Source organism: Colletotrichum aenigma (assembly GCF_013390185.1).
Source record: "Colletotrichum aenigma strain Cg56 chromosome Unknown KSG_Cg56_contig07, whole genome shotgun sequence".
NCBI classification, from domain to species: domain Eukaryota; kingdom Fungi; phylum Ascomycota; class Sordariomycetes; order Glomerellales; family Glomerellaceae; genus Colletotrichum; species Colletotrichum aenigma.
Genome location: NW_023500913.1, coordinates 1,048,989 through 1,076,144, shown reverse-complemented (window position 1 = coordinate 1,076,144; position 27,156 = coordinate 1,048,989). Strand labels below are relative to the sequence as shown.

Below are 27,156 nucleotides of genomic sequence, written 5' to 3'. Positions count from 1 at the left end.
CCGCCTGGATGGTCTCACACAGCAGGGTGTCCAAGACAAAATGCACCTGATGGATTTCTCCTCAATTTGTGAACCAAATACGATTGTAGCGCAGCCCCCTCAGACCTTTCATCTATACAAACAATTTCTGGATAGTATTATCACTGCTAGCACTCACATACCGTCAGAACATCACCAAAACCAGCATCAAAATGGCTTTTGAGAACTTAGCGGATAGCGAGACAACGCCGGATGCGATTGCTCTCTACCTATTCCATCACATTTTCCTTCCATCTCGTCTTCCTCAGCAGAGCGACTTCTCTCCTCACAACGAGCTTGCTCTGCTCACGCTCGTATGCCAGTCTCTGTCTGAGTTCAAACGCCATCTTGGACCTGAGATTGCGCGTTCTGTCGAGATAGCCAGTGTCGCCATGCAGCACATGCTTCAGGTTCACACGCCGCTCCACGACGCCATAGCTATTGATGAGCAATCCCTTCTCAAAATTCTCTCCACTCTATCAGAGCAAGGTGAGTGTCTCGGAAATCGAGCAGCGAGCTGAAACTAATTGTCATTCAGAGTCGATTGCCCTGTACGTCAAGCAGCAGAATGCCGGCATGCTCATTACCCGTGCGAGAGATGCGTTGCAGTTTGAGACTTTCGAACTTTCCCCTACTAATATTGCTGTAACCGGGACAATCGGGAGACTTCGAAGAAGCTTTCCAGGACGAGGCGTTACGGTTGGCGTAGCTAGAGCCCTCGAGCCCGGCTTTCTCGAGACTCTTGTTGCTACCTTGGCAAAAATGAGCACCCAGGCTGCACCAGGCACTCTACCTCAGGTCAGGAAGGCTGGTCAGCTACATGATGAGACTCGAGACACAGCGCATCCGAAGATGGTTACAGAATTATTACACAGTTTCCTATTGGTTCCCGGAGAATCTCTCCAAGAAGACAGAATTTGGAAGAACACGAGGGATGAGGTGTTATGGAAAGATTGCCTTCATCCATGGCGTCGATCTCCCATGTGGCTTCTAATTCGCGTTGTTCTACAGCTCATCTTCCACCGAGGCTCCAGGGAGGGCGCCCATACAGACTTCGACCTGTACAAAGTTTTCATGGCTTTTTTCATGGCCGAGCTTCTTCATAAGTCTACAAAAACGGGCCTTCACTCTGATGTACTGTATCAGATGACGGCGAAACTTGCCAGACGACTGAAGAAAATGGGCTCGACGGTCAATACCAATTCGTTGGATGTGGTTCGTCGGCGTATGTGCACGACCAATGAACTTCTCATGCAGAGGTGGTCAGCGACACAAAAGAGCAGCTCCCGAGATCTCACTCACGACCTGTCGCAGCTAGACACTTTCGACGTCGCCAATGACACAATGCTAAGCCTTCCACGGCTTGATGCATTCCTTGACTCAGTCAAGAACCGGACCAAATCGTCTTCTGGACGCGAGTTCTCTCCAACATGGACCTTGAACTACTACGCACCGGATATGTTGCCTCCTTTGGGTGGCCTGCAATTTCAATTGATTGATAAAGAGTATCGATTTGTCAATCTCATGGTTTTCGAGTCCTGGATTGCGGTAAATCTTGACGACTGGCTGCAGAACCAACTTGATCAGGACGCCTTAATGATTTGTTCACAATTGCGGAATGTCATGGAAATCTACCACAGCGCGGCCAGCAGCTTGTACCAAGGAAATCCGGAACTGACATCGACTATGATACTTACGAATCTCGAGATTTGGATCGCCTGCGACAAGGCAGCCACGAAGGCCCATCCTATGCTATTGGACTACGACCCCAACATCCCAATTGGGATGTTTCAGAATCTGCTTCTGCCCTCCAGGAAAGACATGCAAAGGCTATTCGAGGCAGAGAACTATCTCGACAGTCGGCTGCGGGGTTGCAAGCCTCAGTTCTCCCAGTCACATATCTACGCGGCCTTCGGGGAGGGCACATGCTTCGGGGCTCGGACATTCGATCAGTCAGAGACTCATCGAGTGCTGTGCCGGAAGATTGAGGCGCACGCAACGAAAGAGAGAGAACAGAAGCGCCGAGAATTTGCAAACAAGAAGAAACAGTACGACAACCTCATGCAACGGTACCGGGTCAATTCCTGCAATGACACCCAATGTTTCGACAATCGCTCAAAACGGCACTACTACGCACACGTCGCTAATCAATGCAAGAGGTGTTTATACAAAACCCAAGCTGAAAGCATAACAATTGCTATCCACGAGTGGCCACTGCCATCAGATGCATTGGCCAAGAAGTCAACGGTTTTTGAACTCGCCCTACCCCAGTCTTTTGGACACTGGAGAGAGGCTAGTATGTTCTTTCTCTTCGACGTACTCGAAACCAAGTATTCCCATCAACGAAAGTCTAATTCTGGCTACTCCCTTGACCTCCAAAGTTACGATGGGCTCAGGCAATTCTTTCGTAGCGAGGCTAGGCCCCAAAGACTCCGCCTGATTTCTAACACCAAACCCAACGCCGTGACACACCGCAAGGAAAAGGCAGTGGGCGTAATCGCCGAATCCGATATTCTTCTCAGGAACGGATTGCATTATGCGTACTCCGATCACAAAGCGTCTTCCTACGCGGGCTCAATGGAGCTTCCCGACATCACAAGACATAAGTGCACGTACAAGCTTTCTAAAACTGCTTCGCCCTTGCAAGACTTTCTTTTTCGACCCGATCGGGACCCGAACGGTCCCTCTCCAAACACCGTCATTTCCTCACAGAGCCAGTGCCCAGACGACATGTCGCTGGACGAATACAAGGCGCTCGCTTCGATACCGCTGGGATTTAGGATCGCTTGGCAGAATATTCTACTTCAACTTTTCGCACCAACCGTTGACTTCAAAAAATGGGACGTTGGCTTGATCGTTTGTCAATGCATTTATCAAGCGGGACCGCGTGGAACTACTGATCTGAGAGAAGCGCATATCATTGTTGAAGAAGATGACTTCTCAAGCAAGATGTTGCAAGGCCTCACAGAGTCCACAAACCGTTGCGAGAAGAACTGGCAATGCTCAGCAGCTTTGGCTACATTCACAGCTCTGGCACGTCGCTTGCTTACTGTCACCAAGTCAGTAGACGTTCAAAACCAATGCCTTGTCTATTTGTACACGGCGAGAAAGGTAGCCTTCACGTGGGCGAACTTTTTACGGGAGAAGGCACGGAACATACATGACGATAAGAACAAGATCAGATTTCAGCAAAGGGCAATGGAGTCGTTCTTGATATGTTCGGACACTTTCGCGGTCGATGAAGCATTCCAGCGCACCATGCTAGCAACTGACGAAAATGCATCGATCTTTCTGCAATGCTCCATCGGCATTCAGGAGTTCTCCGACTCTCTCCTGTACTCCCTTCAGACGCCAGTCCAGTACCTCTACCGCCGGTGGCAGAAAGCATGCTACAGTTGTCATCGCTACTTGTCTCAGAGATTCACCGGTCAGAGTAGCATTGCAATTGATCACGCCGTCAAGGAGTCCTGGGCTGCCTACCAACCTATCAGCAGCTGGAAAGCCGTCTCAAACAATCTGAGTTACTGGCTCCTTACTTCCACGGCACTAGGTCAGGTTGTGCACTTTTGCCTTCTGACTGGCGAGCTTCTTGTCGACGGTGTTCCCCTAGATCATTTGCCCAAACAATACTTGAGCCATTTAACATACAAACGGCTTTTTGGACGGCTATCTCTCGAAATTGTGCCTACTGCTGTCCCAGGCATGGAGTTTTCATCGAAGGCTGTGTTTCGCGACCACAATGTTCACTTACATCTTGATCGCACAGCTGAACCTCCTGAGGCCGATCTTCTTGTTCATGCTATCAAAGGCGACGAGCATTTTGATCTGGTTCCTTCACGTCATTTGCGTGGAAGTTTTCCAATATCTTTTGTCGATGACTATTCTCAATGGTACAACCACGAGGATCATTCCATTGAGTTTTGTCATAGGGACAATCCTTGGCATCGATCGCAGTCGAATTGGCGATTGAGACGACATCAACTTGGTGAAAATACCTTCTGGAAACTTTCCAACGAAGACAGTTCACTGATTGACGTCAATGGAAAATTTTCAAGACTCATTTCGAGGGTCCTAGAGCCACTTGACGACCGATTTTGGATTCATTCGACTCTTAATCATCTCAACGCTTCGATTCTGATTCAGCTTCCATGTTTGGGACTTGACTTCAGCCTACAGCCAGGATCCACGACCATTATGTCAAAGCAGTATCGAGGCATGTGCATCGACCCGTGTCAGTCAATTGGTACTTTGGTAGGACTGAAAAGTCAACTGGTCTTGAAAGAACATCGTCAACGAGGTTCTTCACTGTCTCCTTCGCGTAAGGTGCTGATCCTTGAAGGCGAGGCATCGCACCGCGCAACGGAAGATCATCTGGAGGTTGACATCAAAAAGTTGACTTGGCAAAGGGTTCAAACATACGATGTCGATGATCGACTGGGCAGGCTCATCGGCAATGAGAGTTGCCAGAGCAAGCTATTTTTGTGTTACCTCCATGCACTTACTTCCTTCTGCATTCCAGACCCGCTGACGAAGCGGACTGGTACTGAAGTGGCGTTGGCAATTCTGAGCTCCGCATCTGTCAAGTCTTTTGACATATTGACGCAGGAGAACAGTGATATGCTGTGCATCATTGCACGCCTGACTCCTGGACGGACGTACTATCCTTCCAATGAGCGGGTCATGCAGGCAGTGGATTGGCAGCCGGGGCTTAGTTCACTATCACAGCATGGATTCTTTCTCGAGTGCGTCCGAGAAATACTCAACATTGCAGAAAGGGCCAAGTTCTTCCATCCACGTTCTTACATCGAGCCTCCGACGGCGAGCTATATCAGACAAGTGTCGCCCGAATTACTTAGTCGCGACAATGCTCGGTCAGCAACGTTTCGCTTGTCGGGATTCGGTGCGGAAAGACACACTCCCGAGACGGACGTTGTGTATGAGGCTCGAGACCGAACCACGACAAACAAGTTCTCGAAGTCTTTCTCAGTCGCTCAAGCTGTGTTTTTCGGTAAATCAGTGCTGGTTGAGCCGCTTCACTCGTCGATGGGAGAGCGTCTTTGGCATTACCTAGCCAAAGGGCCATCGGTTGATGCTCGTACAACAAAGTCTTCGTTAGTGACGACTGGTATTAACTACGATGCCGGCACTCTCAAGAAGTCTTCTGATTTTATCACCGAGCACTGGCTTGCTTTGCATAAAACCGTACTACCTACTATATGCAAATTCAAGCTAATGATATGGCTGGCGACTTTGGCCTACTCCGGCAACGCGGATATGGATGTAATTCAAACTTTGGCATCATTTCAGACCACATCAGAGGTTTCTCAAGTGGTGGTCCCAAAGATTGAGTGTCCGAAATTTGTACTGTCAGCTGGCGCCTCCTTCGACACTGATGAGGTGGAGATTTGCATAGGAGCAGAGTTCGTGCCCTTCGAACAATGTCCGGAGGCCCACTGGAGTCAGGAAAGATACGAGTCTTACACAGATTTTGACGCTCGAAGGACGACCAGCGTGGCAAGCAATCGAATTGCAGCTGTCAGGAGTCTTCGGGCGTGCGTTGAACGTCAGTGGCCATGCAAATCACCCAAATTGCCCCTCAACGGCGAACATCGCTCTACGTGGAAGACATACATCCAACTCGAAAATCTTACCTTGAAGCTTGACAGCCTTTTCGAAAGGTGGTACGACAATTTGCAGTTCCGAAAGTATCTCGATAGGATCGCGTCAAGATTGCCATCTGTCATAGTTCCACCTGAACTTCCAAACCCACTTTTGGCAACACCAACATGGAACCTGTGCAGAGAGCAGGGGTTCGTGGCCGCCAGTGACATCTTTCGGAACGCACAACCTCCATCACCCGTCAAAGAGCATCCCCAATTCAAGTGGGGTAGTTGCAGCAGACCGTTGAAGCGGCAGTATCGGCTGTCGAAGCTGATTCAGCGCTTGAAAGACAAAGCTCAGGGGTCGTACGAGCAACAGTATGTGAAAGATCTTCATTCAAGCTTGCAGGCTATGCAGCGGGGAGACCAGAAGACCGGCCAGATCGCTATCCATGGAACGCCGAGGAAGGAGGACTTCGTTGAGTATCTCCAAGCGTGCCGGGAAGATGTGCATCGCCGTCACTGCAGAATTCTCGAAGCTGTTTTCAGCCTCGGTGCTGGTCAGGAGGGCTTCCCCTCCCAACAGCATAACTTCTTCCAAATGCCGCGAATCAACCCTGTCTTCATCCTTCAAAGGCTGAACAAGGATAACTTGGGAAGCAGTCTGAAAGCATGGGAGGAATTCATTGCTGACTACGGCGTTTCTATCACACACCTACAGCGGGCGGAGCGGATGCTTAACAGCTGGGGCGATGTCGCCGCCTTGACAAATGAATTGCGAAACTTAGGCCACACCAACTGGGATCCTCTGGTCTATCCTGACACTCTTCTTTTAGAGATTGACAGCGGTATAATGGTTCGCGAAGTTCAACAAGACATTGCGGACAAGATGAGGCATCCTCCTACAGGCAGGAACGCCGTTCTGCAGCTCAACATGGGCGAAGGAAAATCATCCGTTATTTTACCAATGGTTGCATCTTCCGAAGCAGACGGCTCCCGGATCGTTTGCGCCACTGTAGCAAAGCCGCAGTCCAAGCAGATGCAGCAGATGCTGATCTCTAAGCTTGGTGGCTTGTGTAATCGCCGCATTTTCTACATGCCTTTTTCCCGAGATGTTCGAGTCGGTACGGCCGAAGCAAACACTATCAATTCCATTCTTCGGGAATGCATGGCGTCTGGTGATGTGCTGTTACTCCAGCCTCCGCACATTTTATCCCCGCAGCTAATGTGCGTCGAATCCGCAATCGCGGAAAAGAAGGATATCAGCCGCCTGCTGCTCCAAACCAAAGACCTTTTGGATAAGCATTCTCGGATCATTGTCGATGAAAGTGACGAAAACTTCAGTGTCAAATTTGAATTGGTCTACACCATGGGTATCCAGCAGTCAATCGAGCACAGCCCAGATCGCTGGGTCTGTGTCCACCATGTTCTGGATGTCATAAGGAAGCTGCTTCCAGAATCGCGAGAGGATGACTTCACCCCCATAGAAATCAACTCTTGGCCACAAGGTGGTTTCCCTAGATTGCGTATTCTGAACGAAGACGCACGAAATCGACTATTCCATGGCGTCGCATGGCGACTGAGCAGAGATGGCTCAACAGGTCTGCCCATGACGAAACAGCCAGCCGGCGTTCGCGAAGCTGTGTTCTGTTACATCACAAAGCTCAAGCTCACTGAATCAGAAGTGGATTCCATTGAACAATCCGGACTGTGGGACTCACCTACGAAGGAAACGCTTCTCCTTCTGAGGGGGCTATTTGCTCAGGGAGTCCTCAACTTTGTGTTTTCTCAGAAAAGATGGCGAGTCGACTATGGTCCAGATGAGACAAGGAATCCCGAAACGCGGCTGGCAGTACCCTACCGGGCCATGGACAGCCCGGCCGCTCGATCGGAGTTCAGTCACCCCGAGGTCATCATAACTCTGACGTCTTTGAGTTATTACTACGAGGGCTTGAAGGATGACGATATTTTTCTCAGCTTTCATCATCTGGTGCGCTCTGACCAGTCTGACATGGAGTACGACGTATGGGTTGCTGATAGCAACGGATTGCCGCTGGCCTTTCATCAACTCTCAGGTGTCAACTTGGACGACTATCAGCTGTGCACCGAAATTCTCTTTCCATGTTTGCGATACGCCAAGAGCGTCATAGACTACTTCCTCGCACATATTGTGTTCCCCAAAGAGCTGAAAGAGTTTCCGCACAAACTATCGGCCTCAGGTTGGGACATCGGAGAAGTGAAGCCGCATCCTACCACTGGATTCAGTGGCACCAACGACTTCCGAGCATTTCTACCGCTTACGGTATCTCAGCTTGATGATACCACACAGCAGCACACCAATGCTTTGGTTTTGGAGTATCTCCTTCAAGACGAGAATTCTGTGTCGTTGATGCCAACTCGGCAAGATGTGACGCAGTCCGACGCTGAGGCACTGTTAGGGATGGTTACCAAGTTAGACCCTCAAGTTCGCGTCATTCTCGACGTTGGCGCGCAGGTGTTGGAACTTGACAACATTGGCGTTGCCAAGCGTTGGCTTGAGATGACAAAGGACGACGGGCACACGCAAGCTGTTGTTTTCTGCGACGAGCATGACAATATTTGCGTCATAGATCGACGTCACCAAGTGCAGATATTCCATACGTCGGCTTTTGCAAGTCAGCCTGATGTCTGTCTCGTATTTCTAGATGAAGCGCACACCAGAGGTACCGACCTCAAGCTACCAGAGAACTATCGAGCGGCAGTCACTCTCGGTGCGAACCTGACGAAAGACAGGTTGGTTCAAGGTAACCCTACCCCTGGACTTCATAAAATTAAAATACGAACCATTAGCTAATACTGTGACAATAGCCTGCATGCGAATGCGAAAACTGGGAAAGGGCCAGTCTGTAGTCTTCTGTGTCCCCAATGAAATACAGCAGAAAATCGCAGCACAATCTCATACTCGAGAGACCACGAACATTGATGTTTGCGACATACTTGAGTGGGCCATTTCCGAGACTTTCGTAGATCTCAGTCGTGGCATTTGGCTGTGGGCAAACCAGGGCAGACGTCATCAACGCCATAAACGATTATGGGAGGAGGCATCTGTCGACGGCGCGACCAGCTTGGATGCAGCTCACGCCGAGAAATTTCTGGAGGAAGAGGCGCAAAGTTTGGAGTCGCGATATCGACCCGCCCAGAACAACAGCGAAGAGCTCGTCCACCTATCAGATCACACGGAAGGCGATCTCATCACCGAGCGGGTTCTCAGTTTTGGAGGACGCAATTCCAACTCGTCCACCTTTCGGGAGGAACAGGAGCGTGAGCTTTCCCCCGAAGTCGAGCAAGAGCGGGAGATCCAAAGGCCGCCCCCCGTGCAACCACAGCAACACTCTATCCACCCAGACGTCAGAGCTCTCATTTCTGATGGTACCTTTACATCTGATTCAAAGGCCTGGGTTCCAGCTTTCATGTCTCTGGGCAATACGAGTGCATCGGCTCACTTCGCCGTTGGAAATTTCCCTCGGAGGATAATGGTCACAAATGACTTTGTGAAGACGATCATCCCCAAATTGCCCTCCTGTCAGCGCTATGTATCTGATCTATTTCAAAGATCCGTGCAGTGGATTCTTACAACAATTCCCAGAGAAAAGTCTACGAAGGGTGGGATTGATGTTGTTATCATCGTCAGCCCCTACGAAGCGCAAGAGCTTCTCCCCGAAATCAAACGGTCATGGTTCGTGCGGCTGCATCTTTATGCTCCGCGTCCAAACATGAGCTTTAGTCCGCTTGACAAGCTAGATCTTTACACTGTCCCTCGGCGAAAGTGGACCGGGTATCTCCCCCAACCGAGCACGACAGAGTTGAATCTTTTCTCTGGCCAGTTATACTTTAAGTCTTGCGAAGAGTATGCCAGTGCTTGCGAATTTCTTGGACTCACGCCTGGCTCTGCAGACGATGATGCAGCGGACGCAAATATGTGCGACACTGGTCTCATTCAATTCATACGGATTCTGATGATGAAGATCAGGCGCAATTGCGAGTCTATTGACAAAACACACGTGGGGCGGGTCCTAGATTATAGGTCTCTTGGTCCTGAAGACTTTGAGAAGTTATCTTGAGGTGGACCACGCAAGACTTGATATGAAGGTGGAGTTCGGTTTTGAATGTTTGTTGGGGGTGTCTTCTGAATGGCAACGTTTGATGATACTCACTCGGTATCGCGTTGTAGTCGATATATATGTAAGCATGCACACTGCATTGTAGGATTCGTACACGTTAACGGAAAGTTTGAATTCAAAAGTACCGCATCGTGCCGCATTCCTGTCGCGTTTCTCAGTGGTGGGATCGCATCCCTTGACGCGGTCATCCTTTCGCGGCCCAACTATCCAATCAGAGTATGGAGACCGCAGTTGATTGCTAAGCGTATCTGACCACTTGTTGACGCCACAACCCCTGTTCTCGGCCTTCGGGGCGCTGAGAAGCTCGACGAAACTTACCAAATTGGGTAGTCGCTAAGTGTTTTGGTGGTCGCTGTCGATTTCCACTGCACAAGCATAGTAATTTTTGATGTGCTTGGCTCTGCAGAATGCTTTGAAATGATTTCTTCATCATCCATGGTGGAAGTCGCTCGCGAGAAGCGAAATGCCGAACAGGATGGAAGTCCATCTATATATATTCAGCTGGTATAGTCGACTAAAATGACATCAGACTCACAACTCTACAGCAAACCCATCAGAACATCTACCTTTGTTCCTACAGCTTTTCCTACTGCCAAAATTACCTCATCACGACTACAAATCAGTATAACAACTTCTGACTCCTAAGTTCTCGACATGTCGAGTCAATCTATCAACCAAAAGTCCATACTTGTCACCGGCGCAACCGGTAAACAAGGTGGCGCTGTCATCTCAGCTCTCCTGGATGCTGGTGCTGGAGATACGCACACCATCCTTGCTGTCACACGCAACCCCGCCGCAGCATCAGCAAAAGCTCTCGAAGCGCAGGGAGTTAAAGTCTTCAAGGGTGATCTCAACAACGTTCCAGCCATCTTCGCCTCAGCAAAGTCAGCATTGGGCGGCTCAACGGCAGAAATCTGGGGCGTGTACAGCGTGCAAGTGAGTACAGTCTGGAGACTTCATGCCGAGCAGAACAGATGCTAACTAGTGTTCCCACAGACGGCCATAGGTCAAGGTGCCTCAGCAGAGTCCGAAGAGAGGCAAGGAAAGGCTCTGATTGACGAAGCTCTCGCCAACAATGTCAAGCACTTTGTCTACTCGTCAATAGACCGCGGAGGTGATTCATCTTACGACAACGTCTTTCCCCAGGTCCAGCACTTCAAGAGTAAATACAACATCGAGCACCACCTCGTCGAAAAGGCGAAGAATAAGATGACCTGGACTATTCTTAGACCCGTCGCCTTCATGGACAACATGACACCGGGCATGGAAACCAAAATCATGGCAACCTCATGGAGGGTTGCGGTGAAGGAAAAGCCGCTTCAACTCGTTGCGGTCAAGGATGTCGGTTACTTTGCGGCACAATCATTTCTTCGCCCCCAAGACTTTGCCAGCAAGGAGGTTCCCATTGCAGGCGACGAGCTTACTCTCGACGAGGCGAATGCAGTATTCAAGAGAAAAATCGGCACGGAGATCCCTGAAACATTCCAATTCTTTGTGAGGTTCCTTCACTGGATTATCGCGGACTTCGGAGCCATGTACAGATGGTTCTATACTGACGGGTTTCGCGTCAACATCGCCTTAGTGAAGAGACAGCACAGTGGAATACTAAACTTCGAGAAGTGGTTGGAGAGAGAGAGCAAGTTCACACAAAAGTAGAGCATCTGAAGGCGCTGGATTCTTGATTCGCAACAAAACGGAACTGTAATAGGGATAGTAATGGGATTTGGCTGTGTTTGGACAGTGGCTGCTTCACTTAGAACGCTTGCATTTGTAGAATTGATTTATCTGTATTCCTTCGACGCAACGTATTTGTGCATCTGATCCTTGAAACGATCAACTATCTGTGTTGATGTGGGTATCCGCAAAAGACTCGCTATATCGGGACGAACTTCTGCAGTTCAAGGACAATTTTCCACGTCGTAGTCCCATCTATCGTACATCCTCCACACCGTGTTCGACTGAGACCATCTTTTAGATGCGATTCGCCGTAGACCACCGGGCAGCCGGAGCGGTCAGGTAGCTCTCGACCTCGACGACTGGCATCGCCCCAAGGGTAGAGGAGCTGGCTTGGGAGTCGAAAGAACGCCGGTTATCATTGCGCTCGGCCATCACGCGCTTCGAGGCCTTGGATGCGGGCGAGATGGAGAAGGAAAAGCGACGGTTTGAGCTGGGAGATTCTCGTTAGTGTCTTGCATAGTGTGAGGTGTTGAGGATCATTATATAGTTGACATACTTGAAGGCCATTATGAACGATCCTTGGAAAATTCTGGTATCTCTTGAAAATGATAGGGTTTATGTTCTTCTTGGTCTTGGTTGTTGTGTTGTTGTGGGATCAGGAAATATGCATACTTGAGTTGACAGGAATCCAGAAGGGTTTAAATAACTTCTTCATCCGCCCAGAAGCTAATGATACTGGTTGTAAAACGCGCCCACGTCATTTACAGCCACAATTAGACTATCACGAGAATCATTTTCCAACTTCAAACTTCATTCATTTGGTTCCGAAAGCCAGCTGACCGAAGATCCCAACATCGCCATCACCGACGACTCCCATACTCAGCACCGCCTCCTAAGGCAACTAAGCGAGGCCCAATGAGCGGCTGCAGGCGTCATACGCCACCTCTGATGACGCTGTGGACGCAATCTTTGCTTCGTGTAGGTGGTGGGCTCATTAACATTCACTTGACCCCGTGCGGCGCAGTCCAATGGTAACGCCCACAATCACCCGGATCGACAAACCCCGGACTGACTTGGACCCTTCTTGCTTCACTACGCAGATCGATACCAGGCCTACATTTGCTCACTTTCAAACGCACATTACTACTGCCTCATCAGGCACGGGTGTCAGAGATTTGGGGCGATCGCTGCTGCTGCTGCTGCTGCTGCTGGAAGGCGATGTATTCGGGCAACATCGGACGAGCGACTTTCCGCCCCATGAAGGTCTCGCAACAGGCCAAGACTGATGGTCCAGCCGATCACTTCCAAATCGACGTGCAACGATGATGCTATCGAGGAAGGTTCCGGGCTTGATCCACATCAGACATTGCATTTGTCTGAATCTTTGGTTGCGTGAGCATCAAGGTCGGATACCGCCGAAAATCATTTCAAAGCATGAAGTTCAACGTGACCTGTGTGTAGTGACCCTAACTTTCAGTGGCGCCATATCTGTCTGGGGCTGATGTCTAGAACTGGCCGACTTACATGCCTGCGCTTTCGGTGCCTTCTTTGATCATGGAAGTTAACGCATGTTTGACCAAAACGTGATTCTGTAGATCCATTTTCATGGCCATCGCTCCCTAGCACTTCCGTTTGACACGCCACTGCCACCCGTGCCAGAACTCATATGACGTTGACTTCTTCCTACATGATCAGCCACTGAAGTCCGGTAGTGCCCGCGTAATACAACGCCAGTTTCTTCTGATATTCGATTAACCAAGACCTTAGGCGAAAGATAGAAAATCCACAACACAATTCGCATTTTAATCACCTAGGCAGGGGCAACTGGGACTCAGACCTAGCCTTGGTGGCGCACATCACGCCAGGTGGTGCAGGGCACAGCGCTCTGCAGCACCCTTGGATGGTAGAATAGCAAGATAAATTCTCGAAGCAAATGGGACAATACTCTACTCAATGCACTCCTGCCTGCCTTTTGAAGCTCTATCCACCAGATTACGCGACGTTAATGTCATGCCGGTGGTGAACTAGGAGTGGGCCTTCAACACCGGAAGCTGCCGGCCAGTCAGCAGCGCAGTCCGGCCTTCAATGACAAGACGAGATATGAGAATTTTCTAAAAATGGGCTTTTCCATGTGTTCCGGACTTCACGTCGAAATGGTCGTCATAAATTCTCCTTTAAATAGCATTATTCTCAAATTAAAGTTGGATCGTGGATATGCAAACCGGAACGCTAGCCTCTTCAGGCGATTCGGTGGAGGCTCGGAGCCAGGGTTGAACTGTTCGAGCAGTTCACGACTCGATTCGTTGTCACTCACCATCACAAAATATCTTGGATATCATATTCAGCTGTCAATATTTCGGATATGGCCGTTGGAACTGGGGGTGCTTACCACTTTATCATTGCTACCCATGGAACAAAACAAAGATTCCAGCCGATATTAATGGAGATGCTCAACACCACTGGATGTATAAAGACGTCGCTGCTTGCTGCCTTTCCGACTAACTCACGACTCTCCAGACCACTTCATGCTCAGTGTTTAAATCTTGTAAGCCAACCAAGATGGCTCGTCATTCTTTCTATTTTCTTTTACTCGGCATCTTGCCCGTTTTCTGTGCAGACGTTGTATCCATTCCTTACGAACTGACGTATCTCCTCCCCGGCACTTTTGAAGGAAGCATCTTTGGTGCCTTTGTAAATGGAAACTCGACTTCGGACGACACCAACACTATTTTTGCCGCTGCCAAAAAGGCACCATTCATCTCCTATGACGACGAATTCCTTGCCCTCCTTGGACCAAACCCGGAGCCGACGCTCATTGACCAGCGCGAGGAGAACTTTGCCGGCGAGGCTGGAGTTTGGGTGAGCGAGCGCAACGAGGTTTGGTACACGACGTGGATCAACGATGGCCCAACTCGTGTCGAGATCCTGAATCTGACTAACGGCACTATCCGCAATCTGACCACGTCGGAGCCCCTTCAGAACCCTAACGGCGGTTACTACCATCAAGGCCGCGTTTACTTCACCAGCCTTCGTGATGACACCCGCAGCTGGCCTGGCGGTGTCTTCGCAGTCGATGTCGATACGGGCGAAGTTGAGTGGATCTTGAACTCATACTTTGGCCTCAAGTTCGACGCCGTTGACGATGTGGCATGGGTCACGCAGCCTGGTACAAACAAGTCGTACATGTATATCACCATTCTTCCCTCCGCCGACAGCGTCGTTAGCAACGACACAGTCCCCCAAGGCCTGTGGCGCTTCGACCCCCAGGCTAAGACGCTGCTCCCGGCCATCAGCAGGACCGACTACCCGATTGCCAACGGCGTGCGGGTTTCCAAAGACCAGAAGAAGCTTTGGGTCACAGACTTTGGCGGCGAGGAAAGGAGCCGCATCTGGGGCCTGCCTGCCAAGGTTGGCGCGCCTGCCATTTACAGTTACGATTTTGACGAGAACATGTGGCCTGTTAACAAGCGCATGTTCGGTGTTGCGAGAATGCAAGCTCCCGATGGGATTCGGATCGACGACAAAGGAAGGGTCTGGACCGGCGAAGGTGAAGGAGTTGTGGTACGGTCTGCAGAGGGCAAAGTCATTGGCGTGTTCAACGCGTACTACTTTACGAGGGACCCAGTCTCTACGGCAATTGTGCAGTTTGAGTTGGCCGGGGACACTCTGGTCATCTTGGGTATGGATAAGCTTTGGACAGTGAAACTTGCGGAGGTCGTGAATAGCGCGGCCTGAGGGGCCTCGGGCTGGTGAAGTTGTTGGTGCTGGAGCTACGTGTGAGATTGCGAGGTGTAGTACCCAGCTTCAACGATAAACTACAGTTTACTTGACGATGAGAATTATTAGGATCACGCTAGAATCCTAACATCTCATGAAAACATCCGTCTTAGGAGGCAGTCATGCGTCGCTTGGGTCGTACAAAGGTACAATGAATCTGGCCTACATCCATGATCCCCATTTCGAAAGATAAAGGCCTAGGGCTCCACATGATAGACAGTCTACTTGGCCCCAACTACGCGATAGATAGCTCTCATAATCGTTAGTCTTTGCTGCCGTCAGTATAATCATCTCCCAAAAGAGAGCATCTGCAATTTGCTTCTACCTGTGTCATGTTCTGCACTGCTTATCAATGATCGAGGATTGAGGAGTATGCTGCCTTGAGACATCTTCCTCTAAAACCCCTCCCTTTAGGTGCTCAGCTTCTCATCTTTAGCAGCCGACGGAAGCAGGTGCTGTAGGGGATAGGATAGCATAGGGGGACTGTGGTGGCTAAGGTTGGTCTGACTATCAGTCGTTCTGCCGTGGTGGGTTCACCAAGCCTTTCCGTAGCAACCGCAAGCTACATGTAGACTTACTGCTTTGCTATAGATGCTAACGCATACCAATCCGCCCCCAGAATCGGAGGTGCTCTCTCCACGCAGGTAGAATGAGAAGTTTTCTCTCCGCGTTTCGGTCTATTAAAGCATCCGCTTACCCGATGTCTTCCCCCGCACGAAAGAGAAAACGCCTTACTGGTTCCGCAACTGACCTGCAAGCCCCTTGCTCTGAGGCAATCGTACTGATTTGGTGCAAGTATTTATTTACGCTTATTATTTCTGTGCATATTTACGCTCGAACGGCGACTTCTTTTCAAGAGAATCTGCTCTAGAACTCATTTGCATGATTTCCCGGGCCAAAAGACACTTTCTATCACGTCCTCGTCCTTTTTGCTAGAAGTTCGAGATGTGAAGAGCGAATACTAACAAGTGCAGAAAGCAGTGAGGCAAATATGTTTCAAGATCATATCCGATACAGGTACGGCTTTAGGATCTTGGCCCGAGCAAGTCGGCTTTCGAGCCACCAGCGAGGCTACAGACTGGAACTATATCGAGGGGCATCAGGAACGCCCAGACATATTTTGACAAGCAAACCCAGTCCGAGGTCCAGGTTAATTCGATGAGGATTTATAATACGGGAGAAAACCCCACGGGGCCATGACAAGTCTAGGTCCAGCCAAGCCTGCCAAGCTATGGGCATGTTGCGGTGTCGAAGAATCGGAAATTGCTAGAGCCCAGCATCCAGTTTTCTTCGTTCCAAGAATCTGGGCGACAATGTTTGACGTGCATGAACTTCATGTAGAACGATTCAACGGCCTGTTGTGACCCCCAAAGAGCCGAGGCGCGTCTTTTGCTAACCGTTTTACAGACCGTTGGTCAAGCCATGTTTAATGCCGTCAGCGAAAACTCCGAAACACGTCATAATCGCCGTCGAGTAAGCGGCCACGTGAGCTGGTGTTTGCGAGAACGAGACAGTAGATGTTGAGAGTTGATAGTCGGCTCGGGAAGGGTAGGAAATTTCGAAACGACCAAATCACGTCACGGTCGATAAACTCCGCAAGACTCCGCGCCTTAAAGAGCGTCTTTCGTCGGTCTTATTCCCGGAACAGGGAACCCACGCCGGGACATGTGTCCGTAACGGGACAAGCTCGCCTAGTCGGTGAGAACTTCATTGGACGATTTTCCCCACGTTGTCTCCCCATCCCAGTCCCACATTCCTGCGGAGAAAGGACGCTGAAAATGCTTGGATGTGCAGCTTTCTTTTCCAACGCGGGCCAGGCTCGTGCAGCAACGCCGCAGCTTAGATACGGAATAACGGATCTCGCACGGCACCTGAGGCGAATCAACGCCAAGGCAGCGGGGCGCTCCGGTAAAGACATCGGTCCTATTCTGCGTCTAAAGAGATACCCCAATCGTGCGAGCATTTTTCAACCAAGAGGGATTGCGGGATCCCCTCGGGGAAACGCCTTGGAAACTGGGGATTTCGAACACCAAAGGTACTTGGGATTCCCACCTTCGGGGCCCTCCAGGACTCCATGTGACCACCAGGACCCGGCTTTCGGGGACTGGAGCGAATGGAGCAAATGGAGCTGCTCATCACCCTTGGGCCTTTGCTCGTCTTGCCCCGGGATGCAGGGTGACGTTCCCCGCGCACGCGAACGCGAAGCGGCGAGCGGTCTCTGTGGTCTCTCTCACGCACTCCAACATCTCCCCCATCCAACCCGCGCTTTCACCCCGTGGATGGGTTTATCCCCACGTCATCCTGATGCGGCCGAAGAAGCCCCATTGCTGCATCGCCGGAGCTGTCGATAGGCCTGACCAGCCCAGGGGCACTCGTACAGATCCCGGACAGGTGTCAAACTCTTACTTACCACGCGCGCAGAGACTTGGACGACGAGATGGGACGGGATAGGTGCAGCTGGTGTTCACCCCACATTAAAAATGTTGTTGAGGGGTGGCTATTTGTTCCCCCGCGGATCTTGACCGAAGCCTGCCACCCCTTTATAAGCTTTAGCTTCCCGTCTCCGAGACGCCTCATCCGGGATATAAGTCGACTCAATCCAGACGTCCCTTCTCCCCGACCACTCTCACCAGTCTCACTCCTGGCCCGGCCCTCCCTTACGACAACCCGTTGTGTGAAGAGTCAAGTCTGAGATCCGACAACACCAGCAAAGATGGACGACAAGATTGACCAGGCGGAAACCGCCAAGGGCGTCCACGCCGACAACGTCGAGAACCAGCAGCCCCATGACCCGAATGCGCCTCGCACCATGGACCCGGCGCGTCGTGCTGCCGTTGAGAAGAGCATGAAGCGCAAGCTCGACACGCGTTGCTCTCTCTTCGTGCTCATCTACATCCTGAGTAGGTTCTCACCAGCTGTTCAATGGCTCTTTTACAGAAACTTACATGAAGAACAACAGACTACCTCGACAGAAACAACATCGCTGCCGCCCGTCTTCGCGGTCTGCAAGATGACCTCAAGCTCGACAACACGCAATACGCCACCTGCTTGAGTATTCTCTACGTCGGCTACATTCTCATGCAGGTCCCCTCGAACATGATCATCAACAAGATCTCCCGCCCCTCGTTGTACATCTCCGCCGCCATGCTGGTCTGGGGTCTCATCTCGACTCTGTCTGGTGTCACCAACAACTTCGGCGGCATGGTCGCCACCCGTTTCTGCTTGGGCTTCATCGAAGCCGCCTTCCTGCCCGGTGCCCTGCTCATTCTCTCCAAGTGGTACACCCGCCGCGAGCTGACCACCCGCAACGCCATCCTGTTCTGCGGTAACCTGATCTCCAACGCCTTCTCCGCCCTGGTCGGTGCCGGTGTCCTGTCCAACATGCAGGGCGTTCTCGGACACGCTGCATGGCGCTGGCTGTTCTGGATCGAGGGCGCCGTCACCATGGCTGTCGCCATCTCCGCCGCCTTCATCCTCCCCGATCTCCCCACCAACTCCAAGGGCTTCACCGAGGAGGAGCTCTACGTCGCACAGCTCCGCATGACTGAGGACGTTGGTGAGGCCGATGCCGATTCCGCCGACATGGGACCTCTGGACGGTCTCTACATGGCTGTCAAGGACGTCAAGATCTACGTCATGATGCTGACCTTCACTGCGTACGTCGTCGGTCTGTCTTTCAACGCCTTCTTCCCTACTCTCACCGGCACCCTCGGCTTCGGCTACGTCCCGACTCTGCTCATGAGCTCTCCTCCCTGGGCCTTCTCCTGCATCATCTCTCTCATCAACGCCTGGCACGCCGATCGCACTCAGGAGAGATTCTGGCACATTGTCGGCCCCATCTGCATCGGTCTCGTCGGTTTCATCATTTCGATGTCGACTCTGAACGTTGCCGCTCGCTACATCGCCCTCTTCCTCCAGGCTAGCTCCTACGCTGGTTTCATCGTCTTCTACTCCTGGATTTCCTCCTCCTTCCCCCGTCCCCCGGCCAAGCGTGCCGTCGCCATCGCCATGATCAACGCCTTCTCTCAGCTCGGCAACGTCGCCGGCTCCTACGTCTGGGATCTCAAGGAGAACGGCTTCCGCAAGAGCTACGGCATCGTCACCGCCATGTTCGGTGTCACCATCATCGGCTGCTACATCTTCAAGCGCATCCTCGACAACCTCAACAAGCAGCTTGAGGACGGCGAGCGCGCGTGGGAGGCCCACGGTGACGTTGCGCACCAGACCGCTGAGATCACCAACACTGAGGAGATTGAGGCGGCGCGCAAGATGGGCAAGGGCTTCAGGTACCTCGTCTAAGCGAATGCTGTCACGAGACGTGGAATGAAGGGTTAAAATAATGGTTATTTGATACCCATGATAAAGAGCGCTTTGTACGTGTAGAACCCAATGTTTGCTATTTCGAAAGAGCCTGGACTATTGCAGGACTTGGCAAGCATCACAAACCATTGAATGAAATACGTAATGATGAAATTCTTGCGTGCAATAGTCTTCAGGATGGGCAGCCTGGTGAAAACCCTGCATGGTGGTCATATGCCCGGGATGCATGTCCATTCGCACCCCTGCCGGCAATTCTTGACATTTGGAGAACGCTCTACGAGGGGTCAAGAATTGGAGAAACTTCCCCGACGTAAAAAAAACCCAAGTCGCTGTGGAGATTTCTTGTGGACGGCAACAAAATATGTAAGTCATGCAAATGTGCCCAGTTGGCTGATATCCAAGGCATCATCCCAAGTTCGACATTTTCCCGGGAACCAAACCACGAAAAAGAGTCGGAATGCCAGCTCTTCGGCACACAAGATCCCCGCGTTTTCATATCCCGCAATTCCACAACCAAATCTCTGGGGGAGACGCCGCTGTTCTGGAGTAAACAGCGCCCTCCACCTTTTCTCGTCCCGGATTTTAGCGCCCACGACGACGCGGACTCTGACCGAAGCTGACCAGGGATGAACCGCGAACCCACTTCTCCTCCTGTTCCTCCAATTTTCCGCTGGGACTCTCCACTTGGAGTGCAACGGCTCGGGTTAGATCCTTGGACAGCCGCGACAACCTTGCTTCTGCGGTGTGCAGCTCCGGGATGCTGCTCGGAAGCTCGTCGGGAAAGCTAGCGGCCTGACGCGACGAGGCGAGCCGACCGCCTAGGTGATAGAGTCTTAAGACCGACGGCCGTGGCGCAAATGAGGCTTCAGAGGTTGATTGAGGCTCATCAGATAAGCTGGGGTGAAAATCAGATGAGAATCAGCCTTACGACCCCGGATGAAGGTGTAACTTTGATTTGGATGCGAAATAGGCAGTGTGATATTGCTTGAGAGCCGGCACTTCTGAAAGCGATGTTGAACCCATGTGTCCCTCAAATGAGCCAATCAGCGTGTAGAATGACAGCCATCATTCGGGAATTCGGTCCGCTCGAGAGCTGCTCGCTGGCAACTTTTCCGAGCTCGACCAGGAGGCGATATCCTCACGGGTAAAGGCTTTCCCAACTTGTTTTCATGCTGGAATTCTAAGGAAGCTTTCCAAGACCACTTTCAATGAGCTGGACATACGTTCTCAACCCCGAAGGGTGACTATTATTCGTGACGAATGCTGGTGGACGCAGGTCGAGGGCATCACATGTCGACGTCGCTTTTTGAGCGTTTGTCGATCGACGTTGCATACTCATCCCAGCCTAACACATGTTCATGTGCCATTGAGAACCTGGTCGTAGATCCCGTCCTGCATTGCAGCCTGTGTACAAGATCAGTGGCTACATTGGCCACGTTTCTGGTTCGTACATGACTTCAAACCCAGTAAGCGACAGGCTTTGACTCCATTCTCGTGGGGGTCAGATTCGAGTCCTCGGTAATATTGACGTTACCCCTCATCTGAGATCGAAAAACAAGTTGCATATGCCTGGAAGTAGGTTCGGGCCGCAGTAGTTGCCGTACGTTCAAGGTGCCTTGCACCAAGGGCCCGACAAGGAATGGACATGATGGACTCATTGTATGCCGGTCATCTAGCATTGTCACATTCCGTCCAGATGTCACATTCGGTATCGATCACGCCTGGCATGTGGTTTCGGTCATGATTCACTTGCCATGCCTGCAAATCCGGCATCCTGGTCCTCGGTCTTGCCCCCTCCTCGGGACTTTTGTCTCATCAATCATTCGCACAAAACATCACAGATGTCGTGCTTAGCTAGTTCCAAAATAATCCCCTCAGTTTATCTTGGCTCTTCCACCTGGATGGTTCCGGTGGGATGAAGTTGCGCCGCTAAGTACTGGAGACGGGCTTGAGTCCCACTACTCCGGAGCATTACCGGAATAGGAAATTTGTCTTCCCCGGAGCTGTCGTTCTCGAACCATAAACGTAGAAGGAAGAAGTGGGACCGTCGTAGTAGCCTAAAATAGTGGAATGAGAGAAGTGAGTTGGCCGACTGCAATGCTCAAGCGTGTCTAGTGAACGCCAATTTCTAATGATGGGGGTATTCCTATCTAATGTACAAAGGTAAAACCAATGGTTCCAAATGCTGGACAACGTCTCGGTGGCTCATCTAAAGGTCTCTAGACGGCATTCTCCTTCTCTTTGGGAGTCTGTGTGTCTCGTTCTCTGCTTTCTTCCCCGTTCTTTTCCGAAGCCATCGATCTTGCGGAAAGGAATAGGGGCGGTACAGAGAAGGCAAGCATGGCAGCCGCGAAGACAGTCACCGCGATCAATTGCAGGCGATACACATCGTTGTAAGTCTTGCGGACCATCAAGGCGACAGGTTTCTCTAGCAGGGGCAACACCGTTGTGGGCGAAGCTAGAAGTGACCTCATTACATCCTCCGGCAGCGAATCCAGTCGTTTCGGCATCTCGCTATGCAAGATTGCTGAGCAGACCGAGATTGCGATGCAGCCTCCCATTGTACGGATGGTGTTGTAGGCGCCCATCATGGCGGCTGCGCAGAAGCGTGAGTTAGGAGGGACAGGTTAACGGTGCGACAGGAATCGACTCACCATTGTCTCGGTCTTCGACCTCTACTCTCCCCATCACCATGAGTATGGGCACCGCAGTCCCCATTCCGACGCCGATGATAACTTCGTAACCGTAGTATCTGTCTAGGACCTTTTCGCTGAACGGGATCTCGACAAGGAGGCCCACACCCAGGACGACGAGAATAGTACTAATGGTGATGGTGTACCAGCCGTAGCGAGTCGTCCTGGACAGTGCTATCCCCGAAAACATGGAACAGAAGGATGACACCAGCAGAAGAGGCAGTAATCGAATACCGGCCATCGTGGCTGAGTTCAGATGAACAAGCTGGTTTAGTTGCGGGAGAACGATCACGACCGCATAAAATACGGCGCCTTGGAAAAAGGAAGTGCTGCGTCTTTGTCAGGAACTTTTCTCGCGTGCCAGGTGAGGGGGGACTCGGAACAAGAATCGTACAGCAATAGGAAAGTCACCCTCGGTATCTTGAAGAGACGGAAAGGCATAACCGGCTCGATGACGGCTGATGAATGGCGCTGAATGAACCATTCGTAGAGGAAGAAAAGCACGACGGCAACACCGCCTGCCACGATAGTCCCAACGATTCTGGAGTCGCTCCATGGGTGCTCTGCGCCTCCAGTTTGAAGTCCGTACAGCAACAAGACAGCCGATCCGATGGACAGCAGCGACCCGATGAAGTCTATGCGTTTGAAGACGGACTTACCAAAGTCCATGTTATCTTTGGGGAACGACCAGACGAGGACGGCGCCAGCAATTCCTGCTGCGGGCACACTTTGGATATGCGTTGGTAAGAGTCTCAAAGTCATTGAGTACTAGGTATCATGACTTACTTGAGGAGAAAGATCCATTTCCAGTCCCCAGTGTCGCTGATCACTCCGCCTAGAATCGGGCCGAGGATGCTTGCGATGGCAAATACCGAGCTCACTGCTGCTGAATACGGTCCCAACCATCGAGCAGGGCAGATGTCGATTACGGAGACGAAAACGACGGAGAATATGCCGGAACCGCCTATTCCCTGAAGAGCGCGAAAGACGATTCTGTGAAACATTGGTGAGTATTAGAGAGCAAGGCATGGCAACGAGGCGTAGACTTACAAATGCGTCAAGGTCATGGATTGAGCTGCGGCGCAAAGTCCCGAGAAAAGGGCAAACCATGCCAGGGCGAATAGAAGAATGTTTCTTTGGCCAAATATGTCGGTCAACTTGGAATAGGTAAGAATGAAGCCTAAGCCAAATGTCAACTGGTCTGTTCGACAGAAGGTTCGATCAGGTAGGCACCTACCGCTATTGGTAACCAAGAAGGCCGTTACCACCCAGCCAACTTTGTTGTAGTCATTGAAGTGAGTACCGATCGTGGTAAGAGCCGTGGCGATGATGGTAGTCTCTAATGCGGACAGGAACAGGGCTAGTGCCAGGCTGCAGAACCCATGTCATTCCCCATGTTGAGGTAAAGTTGAGCGAGATGGACTCATGCCAAGCAGACTTACCCTAGCATGCAGATGTGAAGTCTCCAGCCGTAGATCGCGCGGGCGGGGTCTTGGAGCTTATGCCCGATCGTCGTAGTGTTCTTGCCTGCAGCGGACGGCTGCGACTCGCCATTTTTGGTATCCATCGTGAACTTGGAGATGAGATATCAGACACTCCAGTATTCCAATGAATGATTCGACAAACAGCAAGTGCAAGACATCGATTAACCCGGGACTGAAGATCTAAATAGGCTCCCGTGTCGCGCAAGGAACTTTGGCTGCCATTGGATGTATGTCAGATTGCCGGTAAGCCGGCGCGGCGGGTTTCCCACCAAACTCACCGAATGGGTGCATCTGCGTGCGTAAGAACCTATTCCGGTGGGCGAAATCTAACCCGGCTCCGAAGACGCCCGATGGAAATTAGTCGCCGCCGCACTCCACACGTAAGGCTTCGTCAATCGGGATAATGCGCGGCTGACAGTGGTCTTATACCAAGCGAAAGGATCTTGTGCCCGGATCAGATCATACGGGCAGCTGGCCCCCGCAGATTGGGAATTCTTCCGGCAAGTATTGAATTCAGGCGTCATTTGCACACTTTGTTATTTGGTAAAACCACGAAAGAAGCCCCATTTACCTACTACTAAAACTTACAGAGCGGTAGGGCTAGGCATATCCCGCCATTGACATAACCATAAACATTATTGAGGATGCATTTGAACACGTGAGATGTGAAAGGAACTGGCTACCCATCTTCACCGAAATTTTAATCCGTAGACACGCTCACCTCGCCACCCGGCCCAGCACAAGGCACCAAGCAACGATACCCAACATACCCCATTGCGGCAAAAGAGGCTTCCCATCCCGTACCGCCAACATCGTGCCTCGTGTTACAATAGCCCCATTAATCAGCAAAGCCGCTTCCCTCGTCGCCGGAACCAACACGGCGGTACCCACCGCGATCCGCAGCACGGCGCCGGCGTACCCGGCCTGAGTGGAGTCGAGCCGGCCTCCGGAGAGCTCGGATATCCACCTGTTCATGCCGGCGTAGTAATCCGCCGCGCGCTGGTTCGGGAAAGGGATGACAACGAAGGGAAGTGCCGAGAGGATGCACATGGCTCCGAAGGACCAGTTGGAGAGGTTGGCAATCGCTCGGATGCTCATGGTGTCGGTCCGAATGAACCTATTTGTTGGGTTTGTGGCTTGAGCGACTGCTTTCGGGCTGCGGAGATTTTGACAGCGGATTCGGTCCGTGGTTGACAGGAACAGGATGATAACTCCATGTTTTCTTGGCGAGCAGCTGGGCCGACGCATCTTTTCAACGGCCCCTCGGGAGATGTGGCTGCTGACGTCAACGTCAGCACTACCCCTAACCAGCCCCCAAACGAACGCGATGGATTACGGGGGCGTGTCCGAGCCGCGCCGCGCCGCTTCGGAATGGCACAGCCGAAAAGCTTATGGGATTGGGGCAATCACGGCATGTCTTTACTATCTGGTCTTCCACAAAAATCAATTCGTTTGCGATCATGGTATGATCGGTATGCTACTGGATCTACTCGACCTGCTCTCCCGCCTCCAGCAATCCGCCGTTTCTAGCCGGTCTGACGGCTCCGAACCCCGCCTCATTTCGGGCGATGGGATGGCCTGCATGTAGAAGTCAGGCTGGCGTGCGTAGCTACTCGAGCCGGTCACGCGGGAGTCGTGACCTCGTTGGTAGTCTTTGAGGAGTGCGTAGAAGAACGCGGTGTTTGCGACGATGCAAGCGCAGAGTATCTCGATGGATGCCCACTAGGATAGGTTAGTGTCTGGTTCGTCTTTGAAGCCTCGTGGAAGAAACTCACCATGGAGCGAGACCTCTGCGATACTGCCTGGTTCAGTATCATGGGCAGTCGCATGATGGTAATTACTACAATGAGACCAGCAATGCTGAAGAGGAGAATGAGTTGCGCTTTTCTGCTGGATGTCAGTGACGAACCCTTTCACGAGGCGGCTGTCGGTAGTGACTTACACTTTTCCGTCAAGCTTGACGTGACGAAGGATGGGAAACGGGAAAATGATGAGGGCGATATCGGTTACAATGTTAAAAACGGCCATGGTGACGAGATTGCCGACCGCTCGGTGGCAGGAGTATTGACCGGTCGGGTCAGGAAGCCACATCCTAGCAAATATTAGCCCAACCCGAGCCTTGGGGATGGAAGAAGATCATCGACTTACAAAGACAGTGGCCGACATTCGGCTAGAGTGGGTATCAAGACAATAAAGAAAGTGACGACAATGAACCACCAGAGCGCAGTAGTGGCGACCTTCCCCCAATGGAAGACATCGACGAAACGGGAATAGAAGTTGAGCAGGCACAACTTCAGAGACCACAAACTAGAAGGCAAGACGAAGAGCTGAGTCAGACGTGCATTTAATATTGAGGATCGTCTCACCGCTAGGTTGCCTCGCAGGGCTGGATCGGCATGCGAGTGAGACCTGGGGGCGGCATGTAAGCGAACTTACAACATGGCATAGAATATTCGTGGCGGGATCAGCAGCTTCCGGGAGGCGACATAGTTCTCCTCAAGCTGCGCGATGGAGACGCCCTGCGCGGCGGCGTCTTCTGGCGTTGGTAGACCAAAGGTGTGTGTCGGGTTGAGGACGAAGGAGATTGCGATGCAGGTAGTGCGGCCGATGAGAGGCACTATGGCGAAGGCCATGTAAGCGTCGTCGGCGTGCCATGTCCGATGGCACGAGTCGTGAACCCTGCAGCGCGAGAAGATGCGGTAGCCGCAGCGGACGAGGATGAGAGCCGCGCATATGCTGGCGGTGACGATATCGAAGGTTACGTCTACTGACATGATCATGATCTCGTTGTCGCTGTCGTCGTCGTCGTTTGCACGGTATGCGTCGTCGGTGAGGGTGATGTTCGTAGCTGCTCGGCGGCAATGGCAACCATGGCGTGTTATGCCGCGGCCGACATGGTGATATGTAGTCTGAGTGCTCGTTCGAGGTACTCCCGTCCGGCCTGCTCGAAGGTCTTTGAGCTCCCGGTTGCTGCTTGGACGAAAACGGCGAAGGGTCTTCGGAATCGGTGCTAGAAATAAATAGTTTCGATGCTTCGACGTTGAGGCCGTGTTTCAAGTCGGGTTGTGGGGAAAGAGATCAAGGGAGACGGACAGGATGGGACGAACGTGACAGGCAAGGACTGGATTCTTAAGAGCAAAAAGGGACGCTGCGCAATATTGGGGTTACGCAAAAGCGAAGGGCACAGAAAAGGGAAAGGATCAAAGGGGATGGCAGACGGGTAGTCTGAGTCAGCTACGGCATACCACCAACACACCCCCAGCCATTTGCCAAGCTGCCTTTATGCTAGTCTCGTGTCTTTCGAGTCCGTCGCACGCGGGGGCGGTAATGAAGGGCGGGAAGATGTAAGGAGGACAGCTGGAAGGATGGATGGGATATGATGGGTGGACGAGAGGGCGAGGCTTTCTTTTTGCTGCCGCCGCTGATG

At 51.7% G+C, this 27,156-nt stretch overlaps 7 protein-coding genes across 7 annotated transcripts; 4 read left to right on the top strand and 3 right to left on the bottom strand.

Moving 5' to 3' along the window:
* Positions 1 to 191: 191 nt before the first annotated feature.
* On the top strand, positions 192 to 9,718 carry CGCA056_v010557 (uncharacterized protein; the record flags this gene model as incomplete). Its single annotated transcript, XM_037325804.1, has 3 exons — positions 192 to 507; positions 557 to 8,401; positions 8,466 to 9,718. 3 exons carry the CDS (start codon positions 192 to 194, stop codon positions 9,716 to 9,718), a joined length of 9,414 nt encoding a protein of 3,137 aa, XP_037174966.1.
* Positions 9,719 to 10,432: 714 nt separating this feature from the next.
* Positions 10,433 to 11,434, top strand: Nmral1-0 (NmrA-like family domain-containing protein 1; the record flags this gene model as incomplete). Its single annotated transcript, XM_037325803.1, has 2 exons — positions 10,433 to 10,714; positions 10,775 to 11,434. The coding sequence occupies 2 exons, from the start codon at positions 10,433 to 10,435 to the stop codon at positions 11,432 to 11,434; spliced, it is 942 nt and encodes a 313-aa protein (XP_037174843.1).
* Positions 11,435 to 11,749: 315 nt separating this feature from the next.
* Positions 11,750 to 11,887, bottom strand: CGCA056_v010555 (uncharacterized protein; the record flags this gene model as incomplete). Its single annotated transcript, XM_037325802.1, has 1 exon — positions 11,750 to 11,887. The coding sequence occupies one exon, from the start codon at positions 11,885 to 11,887 to the stop codon at positions 11,750 to 11,752; it is 138 nt and encodes a 45-aa protein (XP_037174842.1).
* A 2,127-nt stretch (positions 11,888 to 14,014) lies between these two features.
* Positions 14,015 to 15,190, top strand: CGCA056_v010554 (uncharacterized protein; the record flags this gene model as incomplete). The annotated part of the gene is made up of 1 exon (XM_037325801.1): positions 14,015 to 15,190. The coding sequence occupies one exon, from the start codon at positions 14,015 to 14,017 to the stop codon at positions 15,188 to 15,190; it is 1,176 nt and encodes a 391-aa protein (XP_037174841.1).
* Positions 15,191 to 17,945: 2,755 nt separating this feature from the next.
* On the top strand, positions 17,946 to 19,531 carry CGCA056_v010553 (putative transporter; the record flags this gene model as incomplete). Its single annotated transcript, XM_037325800.1, has 2 exons — positions 17,946 to 18,132; positions 18,192 to 19,531. 2 exons carry the CDS (start codon positions 17,946 to 17,948, stop codon positions 19,529 to 19,531), a joined length of 1,527 nt encoding a protein of 508 aa, XP_037174840.1.
* A 2,240-nt stretch (positions 19,532 to 21,771) lies between these two features.
* On the bottom strand, positions 21,772 to 24,827 carry FUS6-1 (Efflux pump FUS6; the record flags this gene model as incomplete). The annotated part of the gene is made up of 8 exons (XM_037325799.1): positions 21,772 to 22,148; positions 22,207 to 22,574; positions 22,640 to 22,972; positions 23,032 to 23,238; positions 23,296 to 23,425; positions 23,483 to 23,616; positions 23,688 to 23,818; positions 24,621 to 24,827. 8 exons carry the CDS (start codon positions 24,825 to 24,827, stop codon positions 21,772 to 21,774), a joined length of 1,887 nt encoding a protein of 628 aa, XP_037174839.1.
* A 388-nt stretch (positions 24,828 to 25,215) lies between these two features.
* Positions 25,216 to 26,503, bottom strand: CGCA056_v010551 (uncharacterized protein; the record flags this gene model as incomplete). Its single annotated transcript, XM_037325798.1, has 5 exons — positions 25,216 to 25,307; positions 25,370 to 25,451; positions 25,505 to 25,616; positions 25,672 to 25,821; positions 26,166 to 26,503. 5 exons carry the CDS (start codon positions 26,501 to 26,503, stop codon positions 25,216 to 25,218), a joined length of 774 nt encoding a protein of 257 aa, XP_037175512.1.
* Between the last annotated feature and the right edge of the window lie 653 nt (positions 26,504 to 27,156).